Below are 27,950 nucleotides of genomic sequence, written 5' to 3'. Positions count from 1 at the left end.
CAAGGACTTCAACAGTGCACCCTGTAGAGCAGCAGGAAATCACTGATGGCAACTTCTGGATTTCCACATTTAACTGCTCATGTACAAAAGCCAGAAGTCGCTGTCAGTTTCACAGAGTAATGATGGAGAGTGCTAACAGTTTTAGCATTATTGCAAACTGCAAAATCTGTGCCATGATCAAACTTTACGATTAAACTTTGAAATTTCAAAGGCTTGCATCTATGTGAATAAAATATTTATGGTATTTAGACCATAAGACATAGGAGCAGAAATTAGGCCATTCGGCCAATCGCATCTGCTCCGCCATTCAATCATGGCTGATAAGTTTCTCAACCCAGTTCTCCCGCCTTCTTCCCGTAACCTTTGATCCCCTTACCAATCAAGAACCTATCTATCTCAGTCTTAAATACAGTCAATGACCTGGCCTCCACAGCCTTCTGTGGCAATGAATTCCATAGATTCACCACTCTCTGGCTAAAGAAGTTTCTCCTCATCTCTGTTCTAAAAGGTCTCCCCTTTACTCTGAGGCTGTGCCCTCGGGTCCTAGTCTCTCCTACTAATGGAAACATCTTCCCCAAGTCCACTCTATCCAGGCCTTTCAGTATTCTGTAAGTTTCAATCAGAGCCCCCTCATCCTTCCAAACTCCATCAAGTATAAATCCAGAGTCCTCAAACATTCCTCATATATTAAGCCTTTCATTCCTGGGATCGTTCTCATGAACCTCCTCTGGACCCTCTCCAGGGCCACAGCATCCTCCCTGAGATATGGGGCCCAAAATTGCTCACAATATTCTAAATGTGGTCTGACCAGAGCTTTATAAAGCCTCAGCATCACATCCCTGCTTTTATATTCTAGTCCTCTCGAAATAAATGCCAACATTGCATTTGCCTTCCTAACTACCAACTCAACCTGCAAGTTAACCTAAGAGATTCCTGGACTAGGACTCCCAAGTCACTTTGCACTCCAGATTTCTGAATTCTCTCCCCATTTAGAAAATAGTCTATGCCTCTATTCTTCTTACCAAAGTACATGACCTCACACTTTCCCACGTTGTATTCCATCTGCCACTTCTTTGCCCATTCTCCTAAATCCTTCTGTAGCCTCCCCACCTCCTCAGTATTACCTGTCCCTCCACCTATCTTTGTGTCATCTGCAAACTTAGCCAGAATGCCGTCAGTTCCTTCATCTAGATCATTAATGTATAAAGTGAAAAGTTGTGGTCCCAACACTGACCCCTGCGGAACTCCACTAGTCACCGGCCGCCATCCTGAGAAGGACCCCCTTATCCCCACTCTCTGCCTCCTACCATGGCTCTTCTATCCATGCTAGTACCTTGCCTCTAACACCATGGGCTCTTATCTTACTGAGCAGCCTCCTGTGCGGCACCTTGTCAAAGGCCTTCCGGAAGTCCAAGTAGCTAACATCCATTGGTTCTCCTTTGTCTAACCTGCTCCTTACCTCCTCAAAGAATTCTAACAGATTTGTCAGGCATGACTTCCCCTTGATGAAAACATGCTGACTTTGCCCTATTTTACCATGGACTTCCAAGTATTCTGAAATCTCATCATTAATAATGGACTCTAAAATCTTACCAACGACTGAGGTCAGGTTAATCGGCCTGTAATTTCCCATCTTTTGCCTCCCTCCCTTCTTAAACAGGGAGGTTACATTAGTGATTTTCCAGTCCCCTGGGTCCCTCCCTGACTCCAGTGATTCCTGAAAGATCACCACTAACGCCTCCACTATCTCTTCAGCTATTTCCTTCAGAACTCTGGGATGTAATCCATCTGGCCCAGGTGATTTATCCACCTTCAGACCTTTCAGTTTTCCTAGCACCTTCTCCTTGGTAATGGCCACCATACTCACCTCTGGCCTCCGACTCTCTTGAAATTTGGGGATGTTACTCTTGTCTTCCACCGTGAAGACTGACACAAAGTACCTATTCAGTTCTTCCTCATTTCTTTGTTCCCTACTACTATTTCTCCAGCGTCATTTTCCAGCAGCCCAATGTCCACTTTTGCCTCTCTATTATCCTTAATATATCTAAAAATACTCTTGCAATCTTCTTTTATATTACTGGCTAGTTTACCCTCATATTTAATCTTCTCCCTCCTTATTTCTTTTTTAGTTGTCCTCTGTTGGTCTTTGTAGGCTTCCCAATCCCCTGGTTTCCCACTGCTCTTTGCCACATTGTATGCTTTCTCTTTAGCTTTTATGCTGTCCTTGACTTCCCTTGTCAGCCATGGTTGCCTCGTCCTCCCTTTAGTATGCTGCTTCTTCCTAGCCATGAATCTTTGCTGTGTCTCCCAAATTACTTCCAGAAACTCCTGCCATTGCTGTTCCACTGTCTTTCCTGCTAGGCTCATCTCCCAGTCAATTCTGGCCAGTTCCTCCCTCATGCCTCTGTAGTTGCCTTTATTCAACTGTAATACCGTTACACCTGATTCCAGCTTTTTCCTCTCAAATTGCAGGGTAAATTCTATCATATTATGGTCACTTCCTCCTAACAGTTCCTTCACTTTAAGCTCCCTTATCAAATCTGCCTCATTACACATCACTAAATCTAGAATTGCCTGTTCCCTAGTGGGCTCCACCACAAGCTGCTCCAAAAAGCCATCTCGTAGACATTCCACAAACTCCTTTTCTTGGGATCCACTACCAACCTGATTTTCCCAGTCTACCTGCAAATTGAAATCCCCCATGATCACTGTAACCTTGCCTTTCTTACACGCATTTTCTATCTCCTGGTGTATCTTGCGCCCCACATCCTATCTACTGTTCAGAGGCTTGCACATAACTCCCATTATGGTTTTTTTAACCTTTGCGGTTCCTCAACTCTACCCACACAGATTCTACATCATCTGACCTTACGCCGTTTCTTGCTATCGATTTAATTTTATTTCTTACTAACAAAGCAACCCCACCCCCTCTGCCAACCTGCCTATCTTTTCAATAGGATGTATATCCTTGGATATTTAGCTCCCAGTCCTGATCCCCTTGCAGCCATGTCTCCGTGATGCCCACCACATCATACCTGCCAATTTCAATCTGCGCCGCAAGCTCATTTACCTTATTTCGTATAATGCGTGCATTCAGATACAACACCTTCAGTCCTGTATTTCCCATCCCCCTTCTCATTGTCGTCCCTTTATCTTATGTGCTTAAAGTTAGATTCCTAGCCTTTTCCAAACACTCTGTCCTATTTTATGCTCTGGAGACTTTAGTAACCTCTCCTGGAGTCTCCTTTCTTTTCAGTTTTTTCATAATTTTCCATGAAGTTGAATCCAACCCCTCCCCCCCCCCCACACCCCCCCCCCACCCCCCCCCCCCCCCCCCCCCACCCCCACCCCCACCCCCACCCCCGATGCTAACTTGCTGCTTTGTTTACCATTAGTCATACTTTTTGGAGTTTTACCCTCTCCCCCCCACTTTCTAGTTTAAAGTCCTGTTGACCACGCTATTTACCCTTTTCGCTAGAACATTGGTCCCAGATCGGTTCAGGTGGAGACCGTCCCAACGTTGCAGATCCCTCTTGTTCCAATACTGATGCCAGTGCCCCACGAAATGGAACCCCTCTCTCCCGCACCACTCCTTTAGCCATGTGTTTACTTCCCTTATTCTCGCGTCCCTATGCCAATTTGTACGTTGCGCAGGTAGTAAACCGGAGATTATAACCCTTGAGGACCGTTCTTTAATTTAGTTCCTAGTTCCGGATAATCCCCAAACAGGTCCTCTTTCCTGGTCTTACCTATGTTATTTGTCCCAACGTGGACCACAACAACTGGATCCTCCCCCTCCCTCTCCAATATCCTTTCAAGCAGGTCAGAGATGTCTCTCAGCCTGGCACCGGGCAGGCAACATACCATGCGGGACTCTCCACCCTGCTTACAAAGGATGCTATTAATTCCCCTAATAATAGAATCCCCTACAACTACCATAATTTGAATAAGAATTTAAGTAATTTGAAATATATTTGGTGATGACCCCAATTTAAAAGTCAAGTGCAAACTGTGGTTTTGATATATCAAAAAGTAAGCAATCACAAAATTTAACTGTAGATTCTGCTGCCACAGATAAGATACATTGAATTACACACTTCCATTGCAGTGGAATTTAGCCCTGAAAGCTGTTAATGTTACTGTAAGTGGCACACTGCCCAGCAAAACACCCAACCGTAAAACAGATCCCTTTCACAGGCTTGTGCAGGGTCTAAAATGTTGGATTACTGCATATTAAAGTGGAAATATCATGATAAAGAATTTATATGTTCTGATTCATGTACCAATATTTTGTTTTATCCCTGCACACTGACTGGCAAAGGTTGAATAGATGTTAAGTCCTCTATGCAAGCCTTTTCTTTTTATATCAGATTACAAAACCATTTGTCTCAGAGATCCTTTACCATCTGAAAAAGAAATACTTAATGCAAACTGTTTAGGTTATTTTGTTGGCTTAATGCAAAAAAGTCTCATGTATAAGCAGTAATTGGGAAATGTTATTTTCACTTGGAGACTGTGACGTGGGGCTTGGTGAGAAGGGAGGGGAGCAAAACAGACAGCACTGTAATCCTGGGATCCATCCAGTGATGTGGGTGATGCCATAATGTAATTATAAGTCAGTATCACCTGAGGCAGGTAATAGTACCTTGCAATGGACTGTAAGCCTTGCTCAAGGATGGCAAGATTTGGAGATTCTAGCAGCTAGTGAAATCAAACCTTACTTATGTCTTGCTTTGTATAAAATGTAATAGCTCACCACCAAATCAAAGTGATAAACTTCACTAGTGCTATTGCGAAGTCATGTTGCTAACCTGTATGAAGCTTGTCTACAATCATATTGTATTGTTTGCAAAATATTATTTTGGCCTGCAGCATACAGATGTCATGGTCCATTTCCTTGGAGTTCATTGATTCATAGTGCTGAATTTTCCAGGTCCCACAGAGATGGGTTTGGACGCTGGCCTGAGAGCAAATGTTGGAGCGGCTCCCCAATGCAATTCTGCCTCTCAGTGATCTTCCCACAGGTAGGGTTTAATTGGTACCAGTCCAGCAGCAGTGGATAGCTAATTCAACTCAATTAAGTCCCCACTTGTGGTCAATTTGGTGACACCACGGATATCCTCCTGCTGGCAAGCAGCCCTTCCCCGCACCCCCGCACCCGCAGAGGCCAAAGCCCGTCTCCTTTAAATCCTAGTCCACCAGGAGCCATGGATTCAAGAGGGCCACAGCTGTGACTGCAGGCCATCCTGTTCAGGGGCTCCCCTTCCGTGCTTATGGCCTGGCATTTGTAGTCAGTCTTATATTTTAAACTTTTAAAACTCTTCAGAGGACATTTCTATCTTGAAGTTCCCTTGCTTTCTCCTACCTAAATTGGCAGCATCCACCTCTCCTGGTGGGCTTGAGAGCTGGATATTGCTGCAGGCCTTCCTATTGAGCCTGCTGGTTCCTTGGTCCTCTTGTTGTTCTCAACTGGACAGGGCTCCTGGAGGGGGCTTCTTACTAAGCACATCCAGTAAGACATTGACCAATTTCCCACCACAGCCACTTCCGGGTTTCTGACCAGGAATTGGGCCCAACATTGTGGTCCCTACAATCTTGACAAAGTCCTGCCCTCAGAATCTTACAGCAGAGACTGAAGGCATTCGGCCCATTGTGCCTTTGCCGGCGCTTTGAAAGAACTTGCCAATTAATCCCACTCTCCCACTCTTTCCCAAAAACCCTGCAATTTTCTCCCCTTTAAGTATTTATCCAATTACCTTTTGAAAGTTATTATTGAATATGATTCTTTTACTCTTTGAGGCTGTGCATTCCAGATCACAATAACAATCCATAAAAAAATTCTCCTTATCTAACCTCTGAGCCGTGATGCAGTGATAGTACTTTTCCATCCAAGTCAGAAGGTTGTAGATTCAAATCCCACTCCAGAGACTGACATAAAACTCCAGACTGACACTCCAATGCAATACTGAGGGGCTGCTGTACTGTTTCAGGCGCTGTCTTTCAAGTGAGACATTAAACTGTGCCCTGTCTGCTCTCTCAGGCGGATGTAAAACTTTTATGGCATTACTTTGAAGAAGAGCAGGAGAGTTAGCCCCAGCCCTGGCCGATATTTATCCCACAATCAACATCAGAAAAAAGCAGATTATCTGGCCATTGTCACATTACTGTTTGCGGGAGCTTGTTGTATGCAAATTGACGGCTGTGCTTCCTACATTACAACAGTGAGAACACTTCAAAAATACTTATTGGCGGCAAAGTGCTTTGGGGCTTCCTGAGGTCATGAAAGGCGCTATATAAATGCAAGGCTCTCTTTTCTCTGGCTCGTTTGCCAATGACCTTAAATCTGTAACCTCAGGTCGCCAACACTGCGGATATAGTGGAAAGAAGTTTCTGCTTATTTATTTTACCAACAGCTTCATGATTTTGAGCACCTGTATTAAATCTCCCCTTAACCTTAATACAAAAGCAAAATACTGCGTATGCTGGAAATCCGAAATAAAACCATAAAGTACTGGGAATACTTAGCAGGTCAGGCACCATTTGTGGGGAGAGAAACAAATTTAACATTTCAGGCCCACTTTCATCTCTCAATGAGACAATGGTGAGTATTTTTGAAAGTACTTGGTTTGTCTGGGGTGCAGTCATTAAGTCAGTAATAGAAATAGCTAATCAGTTAGAAAGAGGGTGGAGGATTTTTATTTTTTGTTCTCTGTTTAACCAGCAAAACCCAGCTGCTGGTTGAGTTGCACAATTACTTGCATCCACATATCCATGGGATATGGGAACTGCTACTAGCTAATGGAGAGATTTTTTGTCCTTGACATGAGGGATTTGATAAATAACGATGGCCATTTCTTTTTCACCATTGAACAAACTTACGGTTAAGAAAATGATTTAAAAAAAGGTGTTGAATATTGTTAATTGCACGAAGAGAATCCTCAGCAACAGGAGGAAGGATGATCTATTTTCTGTCATTTATATTTGTCCCTCTTCATCATAAATTTATCTTCTAAATAAGTCAAATTTTTAAAATTCCATTGTTAAGGTGTCCTGATAATTGTTATCAAACTAGCATTCAAATGGTTAAGACACATTTGACGTTGTAAGATACTGCTTCGCTATTTAATGTGCGTGAATACCAGAGAATTCAGTCTCTGGTTCCAGATGATAACTACTGCTGCTCATTTTCCCACAGTCTTCGCCAGTGTTTTGCTTGATACAGCTGAAACTCCTCCAGTTCCTGATATGGCCTGTACAATGTGATATGTGACCTGCACTGTTACGGCCTTATGTGTTCCCAGCATTTTCAACCAAAGTGGCCAATATGAGTATACTTTTATTTATTTTTTCAGGTTTTGCTTATATGCTTTGAAGTGTAATATTTAAAGCATGACGAATTCAATACTAGCAATTCTGTAAGGGGCAGATCTTTCTACCAAGTGTATAGGTTCACATGCAGTTGTGTCATTAAAATGCCAGACTCTCCAAATAATAGAAGTAGCACAAAATGGCACAACGACAAGAATTTCTATTTTTATCCTTGAGCTTGTGCACTTTCTAAAATATTCAGGGTCAGATTGATAGGGATATGAATTTTCCTCCTTGCTAGAACTGATTAAACTGATTATAGTCCCCACCATTCACACTATTTTCGTTGCCACAGGCAGCCACCTATATTGGGCAAATGGCCTTATCTATTTGCTATTATTATAGGAATCAATTACAAAGGCATCACTTATAACAGATTAAGCATGCCAATTATTTCAGGCAGTTCAATAAGTATTTACCCTGTACTCTGATTTTAACCAATGTCAGGTCTTTTAAAAAGTTTCAATTAGCTGCTTGCACCTTATTTGTGTGTGATTAGCACTGAGATTGTGGATGCAACTGCTAATGATTAGGAGAGGCAGTTATGAAGTGGTTTTTCCATCCACTGCATATCATGGGCAAATTGCATTAGCTGCTGTCTACACAATGGGGTCCATACGAACTCTGGCTTTTTCTGAACACTGAGGAATATTACTTTTCGACTCATTTACAATCTCATTCTGCTGAAAGCGGGCCAATGCCCAGGAAACTAGGGCAACAAAAGACTTTGGCAGGGATTTTCCGGCCCCATCGTAGCTGGGCCCACTGCGGGAGATTCGGCAACCCAAGGAAAAGTCCATGGGCTTTCGGCGGGACCAGACAATCCCAGCGGTGGCAGGTGGGGCTGGAAACTCCCACCCCTAGACTTCCTGATAATGGTCATCCTGGCAAAAGTGACAATTCTCACAGGGTGAGCTACATCAGTTCAGTTCTTAGCTCACCTGGGCAAATGCGTATCAAAAGTAACTTATAGCAGGCCAGGTTTTGCTGGAATGGGGCGTCTCATAATGTACCACTTAGGCTTGGTGTGTACATTTAGGTATTAACATTTTTTGTCCACAAGGTTGCTGCTAGTGGCACAGTGAGGGCAGCAGGGTATCTGAGGCCTTGGTGAAAAACTTAAACAATGAGGTTAAAGGGTTGAGAAATAAACAGAGGAAGGACTAAGAAAGAGCTAGTAATAAAGTGGATGAAATCAAGTACAGAAAGTGAACTGAAGATGGGGGAAAGAAAGATTGGAGTAAGAGACAGAAAAAAGGCAAAGGAAAAGTAAGGAAAAAAACTTAAAAATTTGACACTTCTAAAATCTCTGAAAGCAATTGACTACCTACAGGAATGACATGCCACACATTTAATTATTCACTTTCTGAGTAGGAAAATTGATTGGCTGTCTTAAATCACATTGTTAAAAATTTCACTAAAATCATAGGCGGTGAAATGGGAAAGCTGCTTAAAAGTGGAGTGGTGCAAATTGGTCAGTCATTTGTCAATCATGTCTTTTTTGTCACAAGCTGTTGGCCAATTTGCATATTTGTAATGGCAAACACCATTCAGACACTTATATTTTCAGCAAAATCCGGCCTATTATATTTTTGAGTGATGTGCCGCCTAATGGTTTATTCTGGAATTTTGGTGTTAACAGAATGATTTAAATGCTTCATCATAATATTTATATAAAAGCCCTAAGCTTATTGTAAGATTTACTCATGAAGTTGGTCTGCTTGTGACTGATGCACCTAGCAAATTATGGCTCTAATCAGCAGCAAAGTCCATGCAGCAGCACTATTTAAAGGGCCAATCCACTCCATACAGGTTAGTTGCTGCTTTGCCTTCTTAGAATGCCAGTTAACTTCTGGGCCTTTTTTATTTGCTGGCTCTTTTCTATATTCTGTAGCTCTATTCTGAATTCTACGAACAATTTTGTGCTGGGTTGTTTTTTGTTTGCTTAACAAGCAGTTTCATTCCATATTGGTTGGTCTGGTAGCTCTGCTTTAGAGCTGGAGGACGAGTGGGAGCAGCAAAGGAATCAAGAAAGAGCAGGAGTAGCTTCAAGAAGAGGGAAGGAGAAGGTACTGTACGGAGGCCATTCTCATTGTAGATCTTTAGGGATTGCTTCTCAGAACAAAACAAGTTAAACAAAAAACACAAATACTTGCACAGACCAGCGAGGTGATAGCTACTTCAATTAGGGATTTAATCACGAGATTGTATACTTGTACTTTTAAGGAGCTGATGATGCATGATAACCTACATCTGATCTCATCCCTTAAAAGTAAAGTATGCACGTATGGTTGTGAAATCACCAGTTGAGGTAACTATCATCTGAAATAATTAAAGATGACCTGGATCTGACCACACTAATTTAATTTAACTTAAACAGACTGAAAAAGACTCACTCACACTGATGCCTGTTAGGCAGATTTTCTTTTGCAATTATGCCTGCTCCCTGGCATAAGTGTACAATAGGGAAGTATTTACCAGCTCCTGCCACCTGATTTCCTACTGGCAGTGATCTCCAGTGTCTAATCCTTTACTGAAGCTCTTTTCCCACCCCAACTAATGAACTCCTTTCCAAATGAATGGGGTACTTGTTCCTTGGTGGGATTCATTTCCTGTAGGTTACAGTTCAAAGAACAGTTTTTTGTGAATAAGTTCAATTGAGGAGAATTAAACAAAAGTGCTGCGCATTTATGTACTGAGTAACTTTTAAAGAAACTTCCAAGCACTGATCACAAGAAAGCACAATCACCCAGTTGTGCTCTCAGCTTTGGCTGATTAATAACAAAGGAGTATTATCATTAGGAACATTTTTTTGAAAATCAGTTGCCATTCTTTTTCTTTTATTCATCTACTGTCAGTCTTTGAATAGTTTAAATAGTGGAAGCTAACAGCACTGGGCTGGAAAGAATTACTGAGTAGACCTCTTAGGATACGTATTCCAGTAGTGGAGATACAGTCATAAACCCAGGGATGATGAAGAATTAAGCGTGGGTGTTAATTCAGATTCCGAAACCTTTCCAAACCAATACCATAAAGAATTTAGCAGCTCATCTATTCTGTAAATAGATTGCCTAAACAAAACTGGTCATTACACAGCTTGAGTGTTCAAACCAATCCTGATGATGTAAGACTCTGTCCAACAGATTTTTTCTCAAGCCTACAATGTGATGTATATTCACCACACACAATTCAGCACTTCTGATTATGTTTTCACCAAGCATTTTATCAAAGTAAGTGAATGGTATTATTTTGGGTCAAGTCAAACATCTGAATTGAACCCTCATTCTTACAGCAGGGCAGTGTGTAAGGGACTACTTACCAGAACAATCTGACTTATTCTGTTTGAGTTAACTTAAAAATTTAACTTGAAGAGAAAAATCTATCAGTAAGCGCAAGTAAATTTCTTTAGCTGCACCTCAAGGAGGTGTTCCTGTTTTGCTTTTCTTATTACTCCTGTTCAAGAAAACATGTCATTTATAACATGCTCCAACATATATAAGTAATTCCATCTATTCCAATGAAAGACTAAATAAATTCTTTGTTCACATCAGTTTTGATGGCTTTTGCTCTTACTGAAAAGTAGCTGAGAGTTTATTTCACTCTCTGCTCTTTCAGTAAGATATTCAATGCAACTGCAAAAATAAAGCACCAAAATCAGGACAGCTGTCAAATCAGTCTCCTGCATCGCCCCCATTTAGCTTGTTTTAGAAATGTTTACCAATATATAATTAAATATTTGTCTTCTGATGTAATATATTCAAAACCTTTATTCTCCCAACATTAGCATGATGGGCAGCTCATCAACAGCTGGGAAAGGTTTGTGGTCAGAGCAGCTGTAGCAGCAAACTGCTGTGGAAAATGAGCTTGTGGCTTTGAAAAACAAAATAAAATGAGCCATTGTAACACGAGGTAACCAACCATAGCTGCAGTATCGGATTGAAGATTCATCAGCAGGCCTTCCTGGGATAAATGCTGAACACCTCTGTCATCCTGTTACTTTGGACACATGATAGTTGAGCATGTCTAAGGCAGTTCCTGAAACAGTGCTGCAAAGCACCTTTCCTCCCATTACAGCTCTTCAGGACCCTGTAGATGTTGCACTTTGACAAGGTACATGTAACAGATTAGGCAATAATCGGACGGTTAATTAGCAACATGCTATCCGAGCAAGTTCCAGAAAGAGAAGGAAAATCACAAGAATATAACTTTAAAACTTACAGCTTTTGTGGGTGGAAGCTCAGGCAAGCTCTTCTGAGGTGCAGGGGTGATCTTCCTAAAATCTATTCCATTGGGAATATCGCCATGATCCAGGCCTGGGAAAACAAGCAAAGATATCAGTTGTAAAATTTACTGCAAGGATTCCCGAGATTTCTCTAGGGCCAATTCACAAAGAAAATCTTTGTGGTTTGAGATGGATGGCAGAGGTGAGAAAGCACCATAATCCTATTTTGGTGCTCCAAGGCCCATACTTCCAACCCAGTCAGGTAGTTGATAATTCCTAAGCAAGTTCACTTTGAAATGAACTTATACAAAAGAAAAAGGAAAGCAATTATTAAATGCAATGAGAGAGAAGAGTGTTTTTTAAAGTGGAGAAGAGTTTTAGAAATGCAACAAAATAAGTATGAAAATGAAAAATAAGATTATTTCAAAGGTTGAGGTGGTTCACAAACTATTGAATTTACTGAGCTAACTCTAGGAAGGCTGAATCTAATCAAGTTGGACACGGTGTGGAAAGTAATCATGCTGTGGCCTGGGATAGAGCCAAGCCAGTGACTAGAATACAGAAATATAATGCCAGGATTATAAAGAAAGGCTATGTCCTTTATTATACTTAGAAAGTCTTGAGGCTTCCTGTTTGTCATTCCCATTTCCTAGCTTCGATGTTAACTCCCCCGTGACAGTAGGATAGGGGATGAGGGCCATGGCTAAACCCAAAAAATGGAACCATATCCCGAACTTTCCACATAACAATCCATTGCCGGTTTTACACCAACAAGTTTTGATAAGCAGCACTTCATTAATATATTAAATCAGGCTCTCTCAGTACAATTGGGAGAAAAATTTACATTTAACGGTTATGTGCTGGGTTCCACAAGGCTCAGGAAACTCAGCAGAGAAAGGAAGATCGAAACTGGTGGCTTTTTATAGCACTCTTTGTGGGCCTGGAGAAGCAGGAGTGTGACCCCCTCCGCCAACCCTCCTCCAGCCCACAGGAAGCCATTAGCCTCTCTTCTGTCGAACACAGCTCCTTTCTTCCACTGCATACCCACTGCCTGCCACGTCTCCAGCCCCCGATCTGCAACCTGTCCCATGATTACAGCTGACCTCCTGCCATGCTCAGCAACTCAGCTGTGGACTCCTGTCATTGGTTTTCCGCCCGACAGACGGCCAGTCGCCTGGCTGCTGGGCGGAAAATGGAAGAAAACAGTTATAATGAGGTCCTGCATTAAATTCAGCAAGATCGTGACGTTCCCAGAGCAGCCCCTTGGCAGGTGAGGAGGAGCGTGGATAGGAACACACCTGCAGCTCCAAAAATAAGGCTTTGGTTATTTTCTATCCAGTTGTAATATTGTGCAGTTCAGCAGAGAAGTGGAGGTTAGAGCTGTTGTGCTGTCCTGTCACAGCCTAACTTTCCTGCCTCTTGCCCAAGGCTCTCATCTCCATTGCCATGGGATTTCCTGAGGCAGTGGGGGAGAGATTTGATTTATCCATGCAGCAGACATAGGCCAAGCAAGTGCATTCCTTGTCTTCCCATTTCTCCTTTTATGTCCAGGTGATTAGGCATCCCAGTGCAGGAGGATTTCAACTTTGAACTCCCCCAGGATCTTCATGTGCATTCAGGAGCTTCTGGCTATTGATCGCCAAGGCCTGTCACACTGCTGCAGGCTGCTACCCTTCTGCTGCTGGTAGGCCCTGTAGCAGGTCTGACCTCAGGGTGAGTACAGCGCAACATGAAGATCCTATAGTATCAATGTTCATTCTACCTCAAGATGCACTAATGCATCTGGTTGGAAGTTTCAGGGTACAATAACCCTTTGGCGATGCCAGTCTTACCTTAATAATGGAAATCACACTAAAAGCAGTCCAACAACCATCAAGTTTTAATGCATGATGAAAGAAGACAGCAACAATAAGAAATTCTCATGTCCAAGTGGTTATAAATTAAATTCAGTTTATATTCTTACAATGCATGTGTGCTCAATGTGATTTGCTGCATCGTGGTGCTAATGCTGTCCATACTTTACATGTTCTACCTCTTCACCTTGGGCTCACTTCAGATGTTCTAATATCGGCAGGAGTAAGTGACTGATAGCCTATTTGGAGGCTGACAGGTTCTGCTCAGGGGTTGAGGAGGTGAGGGGCTGGAGTAGTAAAATATACCATCAGTCTCAAAGACCGTAGTCTCATTCATGCCTCCTGTGCTCTGACTTCTGGCCATTCTCTCAGCAAGTCAGTGATCTATAATGGAACAAACCATTGGCAGCAATCAAGGTAGTAAAATTCTGCACTACGATACTCATTGCTATTCTGATGATTGTTGAAATCAGACATGCTGGACTGGAACCTCTAAAGCAGCAGCTAAGCATTGAATGATGAGAAGTACTACAACTGGGCTGGATGTCCTGCTGAAATGGCCCTGGAGTTGCCAAATGGTCCGAAGTACACTCTAGTGTCTTCATGCATGACTGTATTGATGGAACAAGTCAAGACCCTCACATTCTCTGTAGGGTGCTTGCCATAGTCTCCAATGACTGCATCCTAATCTCAAGGCTCCACAGCTGAGAAAGGCTATAAACTGGCTTTCCAGCTAAAAGATTATCCGCTGATACTTCACTTGCTCTTTCTCACTCATGCTCAGTGTTTCAATCACTGTTCCCTCCTGAAACTCACTGCCAAAGAGGTACTTATGTTGGCGTTGATACCATGAAGAGTGAATGGCATCAGGTACTGCCTTCTTCTTTGGCACAGGTATTTGGGACTGCTTCATGTTTGACATCTATAATGACAGAAGAGAAACATAAATTACAATCCTGCCTGTTTGATATCCTTTCCAAAACTGTTTACTTGAGAATATACTGGGGTTGGGGGGGGGTGTCATATTCAACTTCGTCCCTGGTTGGTGACCTGATGGAGTGGATTACCCGCCAGTTGCAGAAGCTGTGCAGTTTTCATCTAGTTCCACTGCCAGGATACCTCCCAAACGATGAAATTGAAAATGACTTCTGTTGTGGTATTATGTTTGAATGTTTGCCTGGGAGTCAGTGATCAAGTTAATGAGTGAGTTGGCAAACAAGTAGAGTGAGAAGAAATAATGTGAGAATGGAGGTATTAGATGCAAGCTTACAGGAAACCTCCCCCTTCACTTTGACTTTCTATTATGATCTCTTCAAAGGGAATTGAAAGTTTTCAATAATAGACATTCTCCCAACCGTGCCTAATGCCTTCTGTTTTGTGATGCCTTTCCCTATCAGCAGAGAAGCGACAGTTCAAAGCTGCAAATGCCAGGAACATACAAAGTGACTTCCAAGTGTCTATCATACAGCCCATCAAGACTGTAAGTTAATGTATCATGGAGGTAGATTTATTTCAAAGTATTTCTTTGGGTGAATACCTTTAAGCAGATCAGAATAGTGAGAGTTAGGAATAAGGGAATAACAGTAGAGTTTTTATTCATTCGCAGGATGTGGGCTTCGCTGGCTGGGCCAGCATTTATTGCCCATCCCTAGTTCCCTTTGAGAAGGTGGTGGTGAGCTATCTTTTGAACTGCTACAGTCTGTGTGGTGTAGGTACACCCACAGTGCTGTTAGAAGGGAGTTCCAGGATTTTGACCCAGCGACAGTGAAGGAACTGTGATATATTTCCAAGTCATGATGGTGAGTGACTTGGAGGAGAACTTCCAGGTGGCGGTGTTCTGATCTATCTGCTACCTTTGTCCTGTGAGATAGTAGTGGTCGTGGGTTTGGAAGGTGCTGTCTAAGGAGCCTTGGTGAATTCCTGCAGCGCATCTTGTAGATGGTACACACTGCTGCTACATGCGTTAGTGGTGGAGGGTGTGAATGTTTGTGGATGTGGTTCCAATTAAGTGGTAAAAACAAAAAAACTGCGGATGCTGGAAATCCAAAACAAAAACAGAATTACCTGGAAAAACTCAGCAGGTCTGGCAGCATCGGCAGAGAAGAAAAGAGTTGACGTTTCGAGTCCTCGTGACCCTTCGACAGAACTTGCGTTCGAGTCCAAGAAAGAGTTGAAATATAAGCTGGTTTAAGGTGTGTGTGTGTGGGGGGCGGAGAGATAGAGAGACAGAGAGGTGGAGGGGGGGGTGGGGGGGCGGTGTGGTTGTAGGGACAAACAAGCAGTGATAGAAGCAGATCATCAAAAGATGTCAACAACAATAGTACAATAGAACACATAGGTGTTAAAGTTAAAGTTGGTGATATTATCTAAACGAATGTGCTAATTAAGAATGGATGGTAGGGCACTCAAGGTATAGCTCTAGTGGGTTTTTTTTTAATATAATGGAAATAGGTGGGAAAAGGAAAATCTTTATAATTTATTGGAAAAAAAAGGGGAAGGGGGAAACAGAAAGGGGGTGGGGATGGGGGAGGGAGCTTACGACCTAAAGTTGTTGAAGTGGGCTGCTTTATCCTGGATGGTGTCAAGTTTCTTGAGTTTTGTGGGAGCTGCACTCATCCAGGCAAGTGGGGAGTATTCCATCACACTCCTGACTTGTACATTGTAGATGGTGGACAGGCTTTGGGGAGTCAGGAGGTGAGTTACTCATCGCACGATTCCTAGCCCCTGACCTGCTCTTGTAGCCACAATGTTTATATGGCTAGTCCAGTTCAGTTTCTGGTCAATGGTAAACCCCCAGGATGTTGATATTGGGGGGGATTCAGTGATGGTAATGCCATTGAACATTAAGGGGCGATGGTTGGATTCTCTCTTGTCAGAGATGGTCATTGCCTGACACTTGTGTGGTGTGAATGTTACTTGCCGCTTGTCATCTCAAGACTGGATATTGTCCAGGTCTTGCTGCATTTGGACATGGACTGCTTCAGTATCTGAGGAGTTGCGAATGGTGCAGAACATTGTACAATCATCAGCGAACATCCCTACTTCTGACCTTATGATGGAAGGAAGGTCATTGATGAAGCAGCTGAAGATGGTTGGGCCGAGGGCACGACCCTGAGGAACTCCTGCAGTGATGTCCTGGAGCTGAGATGATTGACCTCCAACAACCAAAACCATCTTCCTTCGTGCTAGGTATGACTCCAACCAGTGGAGAGTTTCCCCTTTGATTCCCATTGGCCCCAGTATTACTAGGGCTCTTTGATGCCACACTCTGTCACATGCTGCCTTGATATCAAGGGCAGTCACTTTCACCTCACCCCCTCAATTCAGCCCCTGAATACTGTTCCGTCATTCACTTAGATCATGGCTGATCTGTACTTTGACTCTATCGACCCTCCTTGGTTCTGTAACCATTAATACCATTCACTAGCAAAATTCTAACAATCTCAATTACAAGCATAAGCAGCTTCTGCAAAGCATGCCTGCCAAAAATGGACATGCATGATTTGCATTCTAAAGATTTGAAGATAGTCTGAGTGGGATGTTTCACAGTAGATAGACTTACCTTGGCTGATTTGCTGATATCTTTAAACTTCTTCCACATTTTCAGCCTGGTCTGCAGCAAACTGGAAGCAGCACTGATGTGAGCCACCATCTCCTCCTGTGCACTCCTGCCCACATGCCATTTACCATGATTAAATAACGGTAGCAGGGCCACTAATATATTGGCAAATCAGTGCCTCGTGGACATCTCTACTCCATTCCAGCAATGATTCCTAACCCGGTCAAAATTTTAACCACCAAAATCCAGCTTTCAATTCCCAACCCGCAAGCTTCCAATACCAAGAGTTCACTTCATGTACGAAACCAAACCAGATCCTGGAAGATTCAGCAGGATGACGACTGAAAACTCTGGCCTGGCCAAAGACAGCTGCACTTGGTTACCACTCAGTCCACAAAAATTTTACATGATGGAGCTCGGCAGTGTGAATGACCTCAGGCAGGATTCCACATCCCACCACTCTGTAGCATCGCACGCTGGTCCTCCCAACATACAACTGTCAAACCTTAATGACAAAATATCTAATCAAAATTCCTCAGCCTTCCAAATACAACCACATCTCATCAGTCGGAAAACGTGTAATACAAAATAAAAATATTGATGTAATTAGAATGATGTGTATTGGCAAAAGATGCAAAGGCGACATGAAGAAAAGTTTTCTTATACAGCAACTGGAATGCACTGCTTGAAAAGGGCAGCGGAGGCAGATGCGTTCATGGCTTTCAGAAATAGGTTGGATAAACACCTGAAGGGGAAAAAATAGCAGGTCTGCCAGTAAAGGGTGGAGGTGTTGGACTAGGTGTGTTGCTTTGCAGAATGCCGGCACAGGCTCGACACGCCGGATGTCTTCTACGCTGTTACCATTCCATGCTGTGCTGTTTATGTTCTTACTTGGGATGACTTTTGGTAGCAAGCCATCTGTGTGAAAATCCTAAGAACATAATTAATGTTTTTATGGCCATATTTTCCATGTTTGCACGTTAACTATCAGTTATTTGATCCTCAACCTAATGCTTCAGTTCCAGTAAAAAAATAAAGCAAAATATTATGGATGCTGGAAATCTGAAACACAAACAGACAATGCAGATGACACACAGCATTCCAGTCAGTACCTGTGGAGTAAACAAACAGGTTTATATTTCAGATCAAGGCCCTTCTTCAGAAATTCATAAGAAGACTCTGCATCCAAAATGATAATGTGTTTGTTCTCTCCCTGCATATGTTGACTGAACTGCTTCAGTTCTAGCGATAAAGAATAATTTGGGAATCATTTACTTCAAACATTGCCTCATATTTGTTACAAAATGGGATTACTGGCTTTCCTCAAGTTATTTCCAATCCCTGGAATGGTGATTAAAGTTTCAATACACACTCCATTGCATACAGTAACTGTCCTGCAGCTGCCAAATGTAGCAAAGATGAAGCCCATTTTCAGAATTGAAAGCAGGAATTTACTCTAAGTATTGGCCAGAGCTGCGTAAATCAAAATGGGTCATGTGCCCAGATTCCCTTTGGACAGTCACAGAATTTAATTTTTCCAACTGTACATGAGGATAAGAAGGAAAAAAACTTGCATTTATATATCACCTTTCACAACCTCAGGACAGCTCAGAATGCGTCCCAACCAATTAAATCCTTTTGAAATGTACTCACTGCTTTAATGTAGTCAAAATGCATGCAGCAAGCTCCCACAAACAGCAATGAGATAATGGCCAGATAATCTTTTTTCAAGCTACATTAATACACATAATAGATGACTCTATGCACACAAGAAATGGCCATCTTCGGTAACCAAGGGAAACCGACAATTGAGGGATCAATATCAATAAGATCAGCTGGATAACTGATAATAATGCTATGGGATCTCTTGCTTCCATCTGGGAGAGAAGATGGGGCCTCGGTTTAATGGCTTGTACAAAAGTTGGCACCTCTGACAATGCAGTAGTCCTTCAGTACGAAGGGGCCAGCCTGGATTATGTTCTGACTGAGAGCTGAGAATCGCGATCACTGAGCCAAAGCTGACAAATGATGAACATTTAGCGTTAAAATGAAACTCAAAATAATTTAAGTGTTTATACGAACTGAACACTGCTCCAAACCCAGTACTGATTTTTTTAATTTAACATTATGCTAATTGAGGCGAGGATGCTGCTGCTGAGAAACAGAGTGCTCTCCGTTTGTGAACGAGCAAACAGTACTCCCAGGTCAGGTACGGCTGTGAATCTCTCTCTACCCAATCCCAACAATTTACCTTTGTTCTCGCCTCAAAAGAGTACCCATTCTCTGCTGCGTTGGCATGACATTTCCATTTCCCACACCAATCATCCTTTTGCTCTTTCTAAAAGCAATTGCTAATTGAGTGCAAGTTTTGTGCTGTGTGCCAACACCCACTAGGAATTGAGTTAACAAAGCCCAGACTCAATCCATATAGGACCTTTGTGACCAGCAGAAAGTGAGAGTTTCATTCAATCTACTAAGACTAGATTTGAACATAATTCGTAAAGATGGCAGGATAAATTGTTAACCCATAAAGTCACCCACCGATTAATGAACTGCTCAGATTTTGTCTGCAAGAATTCCTGTTTTCCTTTAGTTGAGAGCAATAATTTACTGTTTCAAGACTGTTAACCTTTGTCACCAGTTGATGATGTCATGCTACTTGCTATTATGTGTAGGGAAATTATAAATGTCAACATCACATTTTTTTTGCAATTGGTAATGTCAGAAACACATGGTGCTGGATTTTGAGTTCGGCATGCGGGCATGGTTGGTAGGTCCAGGAGCAGCCAGAAAACAGGCCGCACCCCACGATTAGCCCCCGACCGCGATTTCACACTGGCAGGCCAATAAGGCTCACCGAGCCTGAATGGCAGCTCCCCAACGGTCAGGAAAGGGCAGGCGGGGGCTGGGGGCCTGTCAGCCGCCGGGTGACCGGTTTAAAACTGGCAGAGTCAGGCCCTGGAAGGCTGCCGGTGACGAAGACATCTTCGGTGTTGCCAGCAGGGGATTAAAAATTATGGATTCAAATGTGGCTGCAGACACCAGGCAGGGGGGCAGGTTGGGTGGGCACTCAGGCCCCTGGTTTTCTGATGACTGCCTCGCAGTCCTCCTGAAGAGGTGGCTGCTGGTTTGACACCCTTGTCGCCAGGGATGGAAGGAAGAGGCCACTGCACCTAATAAAAAGAGCTTGGGAGGCGGTGGCATTGCTGGTTAGCAGCCACGATGTGGTGCGGTGCACCTGGGCCCAGTGCCGCAAGAGGTTTAACGACCTGCTGTGCTCAGGAAGGGGGAGTACCGTGTTGGCATGGGTCAGTGTGTTGAGTGTTAAGGGCTGGCTGTACCCCACCCCACCCAACCTCCCCCGCCCCCACCCCCCACCCACCCCCAGTGGAGCTCAGGGGTGTTAGAGTCTGAGTACCAACTGTCAATGACATCGGAGCTGGCAAAGGGGGTGAACCCTAGCTGCTTGGACTGAGTTCATTGCGACTCAAGGGCCACGATTTGGATAAGCCCTGCAAGGTGCTCCTCAGGTGGGGTTGGTCAGGCTGCAATGGCGCTGCAGGTAGAGAGTGGACTAATCAAAGCTCTTCTGTGCTTTCAGGAGAAGACGGCCCATAACAGCATTGAAAGGTTGCGGACCGGCAGAAGTCCCACTAACCTCATAATCCTAACCAGACATGAGTAGGAGGCCCCTGAGCTGGAGGGCCAGTATGCACCTCAGTCAACCGACTGCGTTGAGCCTGGGGTGTCAGACGAAGGTAAGAGTGCAGTGCACAGAGGTGAGAGTTTCAGATGGTGCAAACGTTCGTGTGTAGCGTCATCATTGGTGAGAGCCTCAAAACTGGATTCCCCATTGACCATTGAAAAATGGAGATCTCTTTGGTCTCACCAGGGTGCCTGGCATGCACAACGACAATGTGATGACTTAAACTAATGGTATGTCATTGTTCTCCCTTAGGTTTGCCATCACGCACCCAATCACAGGACCCCGAAGACCCACCCCTGACTCCAGAGGACCACCAGTCTCCAGATGCACCTGCATCACATCCGCTCTCTGAACCAGTCATCAGTGCAGATAACAGAGCACCTCGGTGGGTGTTAGATCTTCATCTAGAACGTCAGTACACAGAGGTGAGAATTCTTCACACTTTCTTGAGGTGCAGGCAGAGGCAGAGAGTGCCCAGGGTGCTGGCAATTGGAGAACTGCTGGAGACCAGGATGATGATCAGCTGAAGGCAGACGATGAGCCTCTAGAGTCGTCCATTAGATGCTGGATGTCCAGCGAGCGTTGGATCAAGGCATTCCTGGTATCCCTGCCTCCCTGGGAGTTTACAGAGGTCTGCCTCCAAACCCTTAGCATTCTCCGCACCATGCTCCTCTTCTGATTCACCACTGGATTCATCATCAGTGGCCTGAGGAGCTGCGTCAACATCCTCATCCTCCAGTGGGTCCCCTCTTGCCAGTGCCAGATTGTGGAGACCACAGCATGCAGCCACTATCAGTGACACCTGCTCTGGGGGGTATTGGAGTTGCTCCCCATGAACGATCCAGGCATCAGAAGGGAATCTTCAGAAGACCTACAGTTCTCTCTATCACCGTCCTTGTGGAGGCATGGCTCCTGTTGTACCGCTGGTCTGCCTCTGTTCATGGGTGGCGGAGAGGCGTAATAAGCCATCTCTTCAAGGGATAGCCCTTTTCCCCAGCAGCCATCCATCCAATCGGGCTGGAGCACTGAAGAGCCTGGGACTGTCTTAGGATGAACGTGTCATGGGAGCTGCCAGGGTACCTTGCACAGACTTGCAGAATCTGAATCCTATGGTCACACACTATCTGCATGTTCATGGAGTGGAATCCCTTCCTGTTAACGAGAGCACCCTGCTGACCCGCTGGCATCTTGATGGCCATATATGTGCAGTCTATTGCACCCTGGATGCAGGGGAACCCAGAAATCACTACAAAGCCTCTGGCTCACTCAACCTGGCTGGCTTCATCCATACTGAAATGAATGAAAGTCAATGCATGCCTGAACAGATCTTCTGTTACCAGCTTGACACAACTACGGACAGCTGATTGGGCGATTCCACACAGATTCCCCACTGATGCCTGGAAAGAGTCTGACACATGGAAGCAGAGGGCCACTATGACCTTCAGAGCCACTGGCAGGGGGTGTCCGCTCACACAGTTGGAGCTGATCTCAGGTCCAATCATCTGACAGATGGAAGTCACTATCTCTCCTTTGAGAGGCAGAGTCTCTTTTTGGCATTGCATGTCGGACATATTGAGGTAGCTGTATTGCTACCTGTAAACACTGGCAGCAGGATAGTGGCGTCTTCTGCGGCCCCTTCCATCTTGGACTGCCAGCTGGCCCTGTGTGCCCTGTGCCTCTCCCCCCACAGGTCGCTCCCCTGGAGGCTGCATTGGGACACCTGGCCTCCTCTCCATTCTGCCCCTTTCTTCCTCCTCAGGGGAGGTGCCTCCAGCGGAGACCACGATCCCTATTAACAAGGTAACACAAAGTCTGAATCCTCTGGGGTACTTGGAGGTACCCAGGAGTCTTGAAATGAAACCTGGAAATGCTAATAATGAAACCTCGAACAGAGATGAAGCTGCCATATACCAATAAGTCACCAGCAGCAAACTATCTACCAAACCCCTCACTACTCTCATTGGCAATGCTGCTCACTCTTTTTATCCTGCCCATGGGTGAAGTTTTTGAAATTGTCCAGTGGTTGCCTGCCCATTTTGCCCATGTGATGAGCACCAAATTGCACAGCCAATAAAAAAATCGGCGTCATTTGCCTTTTTAATGGCCTTAACAGGCCTCTTAATTAATGGTGGACATGGCTCTGGCACCTGCATGTGCCCGCCGAGTGAAATACCACGCGAGTGTGCAATTACGTCAGGACACTTGCCCAATATCATCACGTGCATTTTACGCTCGAGTGTGTCGGGCCTGCACCCGCACGCCGACCGAAAAATTCTGCCCAAGACTTTTTTTTAAACCAGCAATTAAATGGAAAGGAATTTTCATGAAAGGTCATGAGCTTTAGAGTTGGGCTGAACCTTCCCAGTCCTATGGCGACTGGCTGGCAACAAGGCAAGGAAGACGTCAAAAGGGGAGCCTGACCTCTTCCTGCCACCACGGCATATTGATAGCAACGGAAACTTTAGCAGCATCGTAGCCCAACAGGTAGTCAACTGAACCACTTAAGTGGCCAATTATGGGCCCTTTCAACCTCAACGGGCATTTAAGCCGTGTCAGAAGGGCCCGTGTCTGTGCAGGGAAACTGCTTGGTAAACCCTGGCAACCTCCCAGCAGGTTCTGCGGAGGGAAGGGGCCCTCCCTGATGGGTGCTCCATGGCACATAGAGGGGCCCCTGATGGCAAAGGTGCAGCCAGTGCACCATGATTGCACCCCATCCCAATTGCTGAGGCCTACCTGCCTGGTCTCAAAGTCCCCAAACCAAACTCACCTCTCTTCAAGGGCGCCTTGCTATTGTGGTGCCCTCCCCCTGGTGATACAGCCTCAGCAATGGCCACTGCTTGCGATGGCACTGCTGAGGCTACTAAGCTGCCAGCCCCCTGATTGGGCTGGCAACATGCGGCACCAGGATCCCACCACCTGCCTGAAAGAAAAACCTCCCGTTTTTGGCCCTGGCAGTGGGACTTCACATCTATCTGTTTGTCTCTTCACAGATGCTACCTGTCCTGCCAAGTATCATAGAATCACAGCACAAAAGGAGACCATTCGGCCTGTCATGACCATGCTGCCTCTCTGCAAGAGCAACTCACTTGGTGCCAGTACCCTGCTTTTTCCCTGAAGCCTTGCAAATCATTTTCTTCAGATAATTGTCCAGTTCACTTTTGAAAGCCATGATTGAATCTGCCTCCACCACACCCACGGGCAGTGCATTCCAGATCCTAATCACTTGCTGCATAAAAAAGTTTCTCTTCACATCTCTGTTGCTTCTTTTGCTGATCAGGACTTCTGGCATTTTCTGCTTGTATTTCAAATTTCCAGCATCCGTAGTGTTTTGCTTAGGGAAAGGAATTTATGTTGCTCAATGTTACTCTGGTGAATGAAAAGAAGAGACTCGTGAGCTAGTTTTCTACAAGTCCTAGATTTTTACCTATTTTCAGACAATGGTATGAAGTGTGACATTTGGAGACCAGAAAATCCCAGGGTTGACTCTTGGTCTGTGTTGAGTTGGCTGAATTAAACCTTGGCAACAGCTGGCTCACTAAGATTGGCATCAAAGCCCTTCAATGATTGTACAGGACAACAAGGATTGTTCCTGCTCCTGCTTGTTATCTGCATGTGTTTGGCAAGGAGTAAGGATAGGAATAATCCTGACTATGATGCCGTAGTTTGATCAAACAGCTTACTGCCAGTCAATGCTCGCAAATGAACAGTAGCTTCTTTGGAAAGGTGCCTGAGAATAGCTATTAATTAGAAATCATATCCTAGCAAAAGTCAGCACTTTCAGAAAAGGAGCTAAATGCTTCAACAGTGCTTTTTTTATTTGTTCATGGAGTAGGGGTGTCACTGGCTAGGCCAGCATTTGCTGCCCATCCCAAACTGCCCTTGAGAAAGACGTGGTGAGCCACTTTCTTCAACCACTGCAGTCCATGTGCTGTAGGAACACCCACAGTGCTGTTAGGGAGTTCCAGGATTTTGATTCAGAGACAGTGAAGTCAGGATGCTGTGTGTCCCTTGTGTCTGCTGCCTTGTTCATCTCAGCTGTAGAGGTCATGGGTTTAGAAGGGACTGTCAAAGAAGCCTTGGCAGGTTGCTGTAGTGCATCTTATAGATGGTACACACAGTTGCCAATGTGCACCAGTGATGGATGGGGATGCCAATCAACTGGGATGCTTTGTCCTGGATAGTGTTGAACTTCTTGAGTGTTGTTGGAGTCAGGCAAGTGGAGTGTATTCAATCACACTCCTGAATTGAACCTCGTATATGCTGGAAAGGCTTTGGGGAGTCAGGAGGTGAGTTACTTGCCCCGGAATTCCTAGCTTTCAATCTGCTCTTGTAGCCACGGTATCTATATGGTTCATTCCATTCAGTTTCTGGTCAATGGTAACCCCAGGACGTTGATAGTGGGGATTCAGTGATAATAATGCCATTGAACGTCAAGAGGAAATGGTTAGATTCTCTCTTGTTGGAGATGGTTATTGCCTGGCACATAACACTAAGATACAAATTCAGAAATGTTGATCCAGTACATAATTAACAAAATTAGCAGCATTGAGAAAATGAGTTTAACTCAAATTAATGAATGAAAGTTAGCATAATCAAATTAAGAGAACAGGCCTGGCAACCATTTTGTTTTTCCTTTTGGCATACACATTGGCGTTTAGATAACTAGTTCAAATTCTGAGGAAGATTCTCATCTAAACGTTGTTTTTAAAAGCAAATTAAGTCTTATGTTTGTCAGTACAAACATCAGATATGGGACTTTGTTCCGATCATCCAAGTTCAATGTTGGAGACTAAAGTTGTAATTAGTGGTTATAGTAAACTGCCAAGACAAGTAAATGAAGGGGAATAAAAAATCAATTATGCTGCAATATGTTCAGACCTCTCTAAGAATAAATATTAGAATTTGAAATCTCTGACGCCAAAAGAACTACTTAGGATGGAATTTTCCATCCCCGTTGGCGTCAGGCGTCATGGCGGTCGTGAGCCATGGTGGGAAGGTCAAAAATTGGTTTCATGACTTTGTGAAAACAGTTTGTGATTGTCCACTCCACCCGTCAATGGCGGGCTGCGTTTCTTGCCATTGGAAGTTGGGAAAGTCATTTTATTAAAATTGTGATAAGCCCTGCTCACCGGAATCATTCCACCACACTGGATCATCCGGGTACGTTAGCATGATTGCACGCCATGTTTCACAACAGGATTTAAAAGGCATGCATCTGGCAAGTTGGACTTTGAGGGGAACTCGGAGATGAGTGCACAATAAAATTGTGCAGCGCCCATGGGGGTCACCCATTGGTTGAGGCTTCGTGCATTCAGGTGAGGGAACAGGCAAATCACTTTTTCCTGACTGGCTGAACAAGGGCTGCAATGTGTCTGAGGCAAGTTGTCAGGGGGTACAAGGTAGCCCGGTCTGATGGTAATGCACAAGCGCATACAGGGGGTGGGGTGGGGGATGGAAGCGGTCACGCATTAGAGAAACCTTGCATAAAGTGACCATTCCTCTGCTGCTGAGACAGTTCCGGCACAGCCACATTGACATGCTTGGAGTCAGGTCTCTAGCTTATCTGCCCCCCTCAAGCAACACAGAGGCATAAAATTGCCACCAAGTGCTCCAGAGCTTTTCACCCCTTGGGCACAGGCTGCAAACTAATATGAGCATTTTAATAGACTGCAGAACAATTGGATGACTACGCAAGTTACATAATCTCCTTGCGAAAGCTGGCCATGGAGCAGTCACTGGTGGAGGTGCTCACAGCCCCTTGCAATGTAATCATTCAGGTTTGGATCAGTGTCCCCTCCTGCTTTAAACTAACAGTGCAGCCTTGCAGTGCAGATTAGGAGAATGCCTGCACCTGAGCTGGGAGCACAGCATGCAGTACAATGAGCAAAGCTACAGTCAATCAGTTGGGCGGAGTGGGGCAGAGATGGGTGAGGTTTCGGGCAGCCATGCAACACACTAAACTCTGGCCATCTAATTGGCAGCCAGCACTCTCTGGGATATGTTAAGGAGCCTTCAGACTTAACCAAGAGACACACGTCACTCTCTTTGACCCTGCTGGAGGAGTACACAAAGAGCATGGAGCCTGGTGACCTAGCTGTATGCCTTATGGCTTACAGGGAGTAAAGACGAAGGAGAAGAGAGCAACGGAGGTGCCTGGCTGAGGGAGGAACAGCACACGCAATAAGATGGGGCGGTTGGGGCTCCTGCACACACTGCTGAAGAACCGCAGCGAGCTATAGCTGGCTGGCGCCTAGCTGAACCTAGGCTCTATACACGGCGCCTGTCATTCCTGCAGATGACCGAGAACCAGTGTCGCAGAAGACAGTGCATGACCAACTGACTGGTCACATCTGCCAGCTGCTGCAGGATTTGGCGCCACAGGGACATGGAGGGCATCCACTGCCAGTGGCTGTGAAAGTAACTGTGGAGCTCAATTTTTATGCCAGTGGCTCCTTTCAGGTGACCTCCGCGGGATATCACAAGCCCCCACCCACAAATGCATCCATAAGGTCACTGCTGCCACCTTCATGAAGTACAGAACATTGTGCATTTCGCCTGGGATCAGGAAAGCCAGGAAGCAGGAGCGCTGGGATTTGGCCAGATCTCAGGTTTTCCACAGGTGCAGGGTGTCATTGATTACATTCATGTGACACTCAGATCTCCGTGGCAACAAGCAGTCAACTAGGCAACCACAAGGACTTCCACTCGCTGAATATTCAGATGGTGTGCGACCACCATAAATACATCCTGCAGGTCTGTGCACAGTTCCCAGGGAGTGTCCACGAACCTTACATTTCTCAGTAGGTCTCAGATCTCTGACATAAAAACAAAAAAAACTGCGGATGCTGGAAATCCAAAACAAAAACAGAATTACCTGGAAAAACTCAGCAGGTCTGGCAGCATCGGCGGAGAAGAAAAGAGTTGAAGTTTCGAGTCCTCATGACCCTTCGACAGAACTTGAGTTCGAGTCCAAGAAAGAGTTGAAATATAAGCTGGTTTAAGGTGTGTGTGTGGGGGGCGGAGAGATAGAGAGAGAGAGGTGGGGGGGGTGTGGTTGTAGGTACAAACAAGCAGTGATAGAAGCAGATCATCAAAAGATGCCAGCGACAATAGTACAATAGAACACATAGGTGTTAAAGTTGGTGATATTATCTAAACGAATGTGCTAATTAAGAATGGATGGTAGGGCACTCAAGGTATAGCTCAAGTGGGGTTTTTTTTTAATAATGGAAATAGGTGGGA

General features: G+C 44.6%; 1 protein-coding gene across 4 annotated transcripts in view; it reads right to left on the bottom strand.

Annotated features, from left to right (window-relative positions):
* afap1l2 (actin filament associated protein 1-like 2) overlaps positions 1–27,950 on the bottom strand; it is a 261,920-nt gene that overhangs the window by 62,029 nt on the left and 171,941 nt on the right. For 3 of the 4 annotated variants that reach the window (XM_041209202.1, XM_041209203.1, XM_041209204.1), the window contains one exon: positions 11,587–11,681. In XM_041209202.1, coding sequence (XP_041065136.1) covers positions 11,587–11,681 — 95 coding nt within the window. Of the gene's footprint in view, positions 1–11,286; positions 11,469–11,586; positions 11,682–27,950 lie in introns of those variants that run through there. The other variant, XM_041209205.1, reaches the window with a different exon arrangement.

The sequence above is a fragment of the Carcharodon carcharias genome, chromosome 17 (genome assembly GCF_017639515.1).
Source record: "Carcharodon carcharias isolate sCarCar2 chromosome 17, sCarCar2.pri, whole genome shotgun sequence".
NCBI classification, from domain to species: domain Eukaryota; kingdom Metazoa; phylum Chordata; class Chondrichthyes; order Lamniformes; family Lamnidae; genus Carcharodon; species Carcharodon carcharias.
The sequence above is the reverse complement of the archived record's forward strand: the minus strand, read 5'-3'. Positions and strand labels throughout refer to the sequence as shown.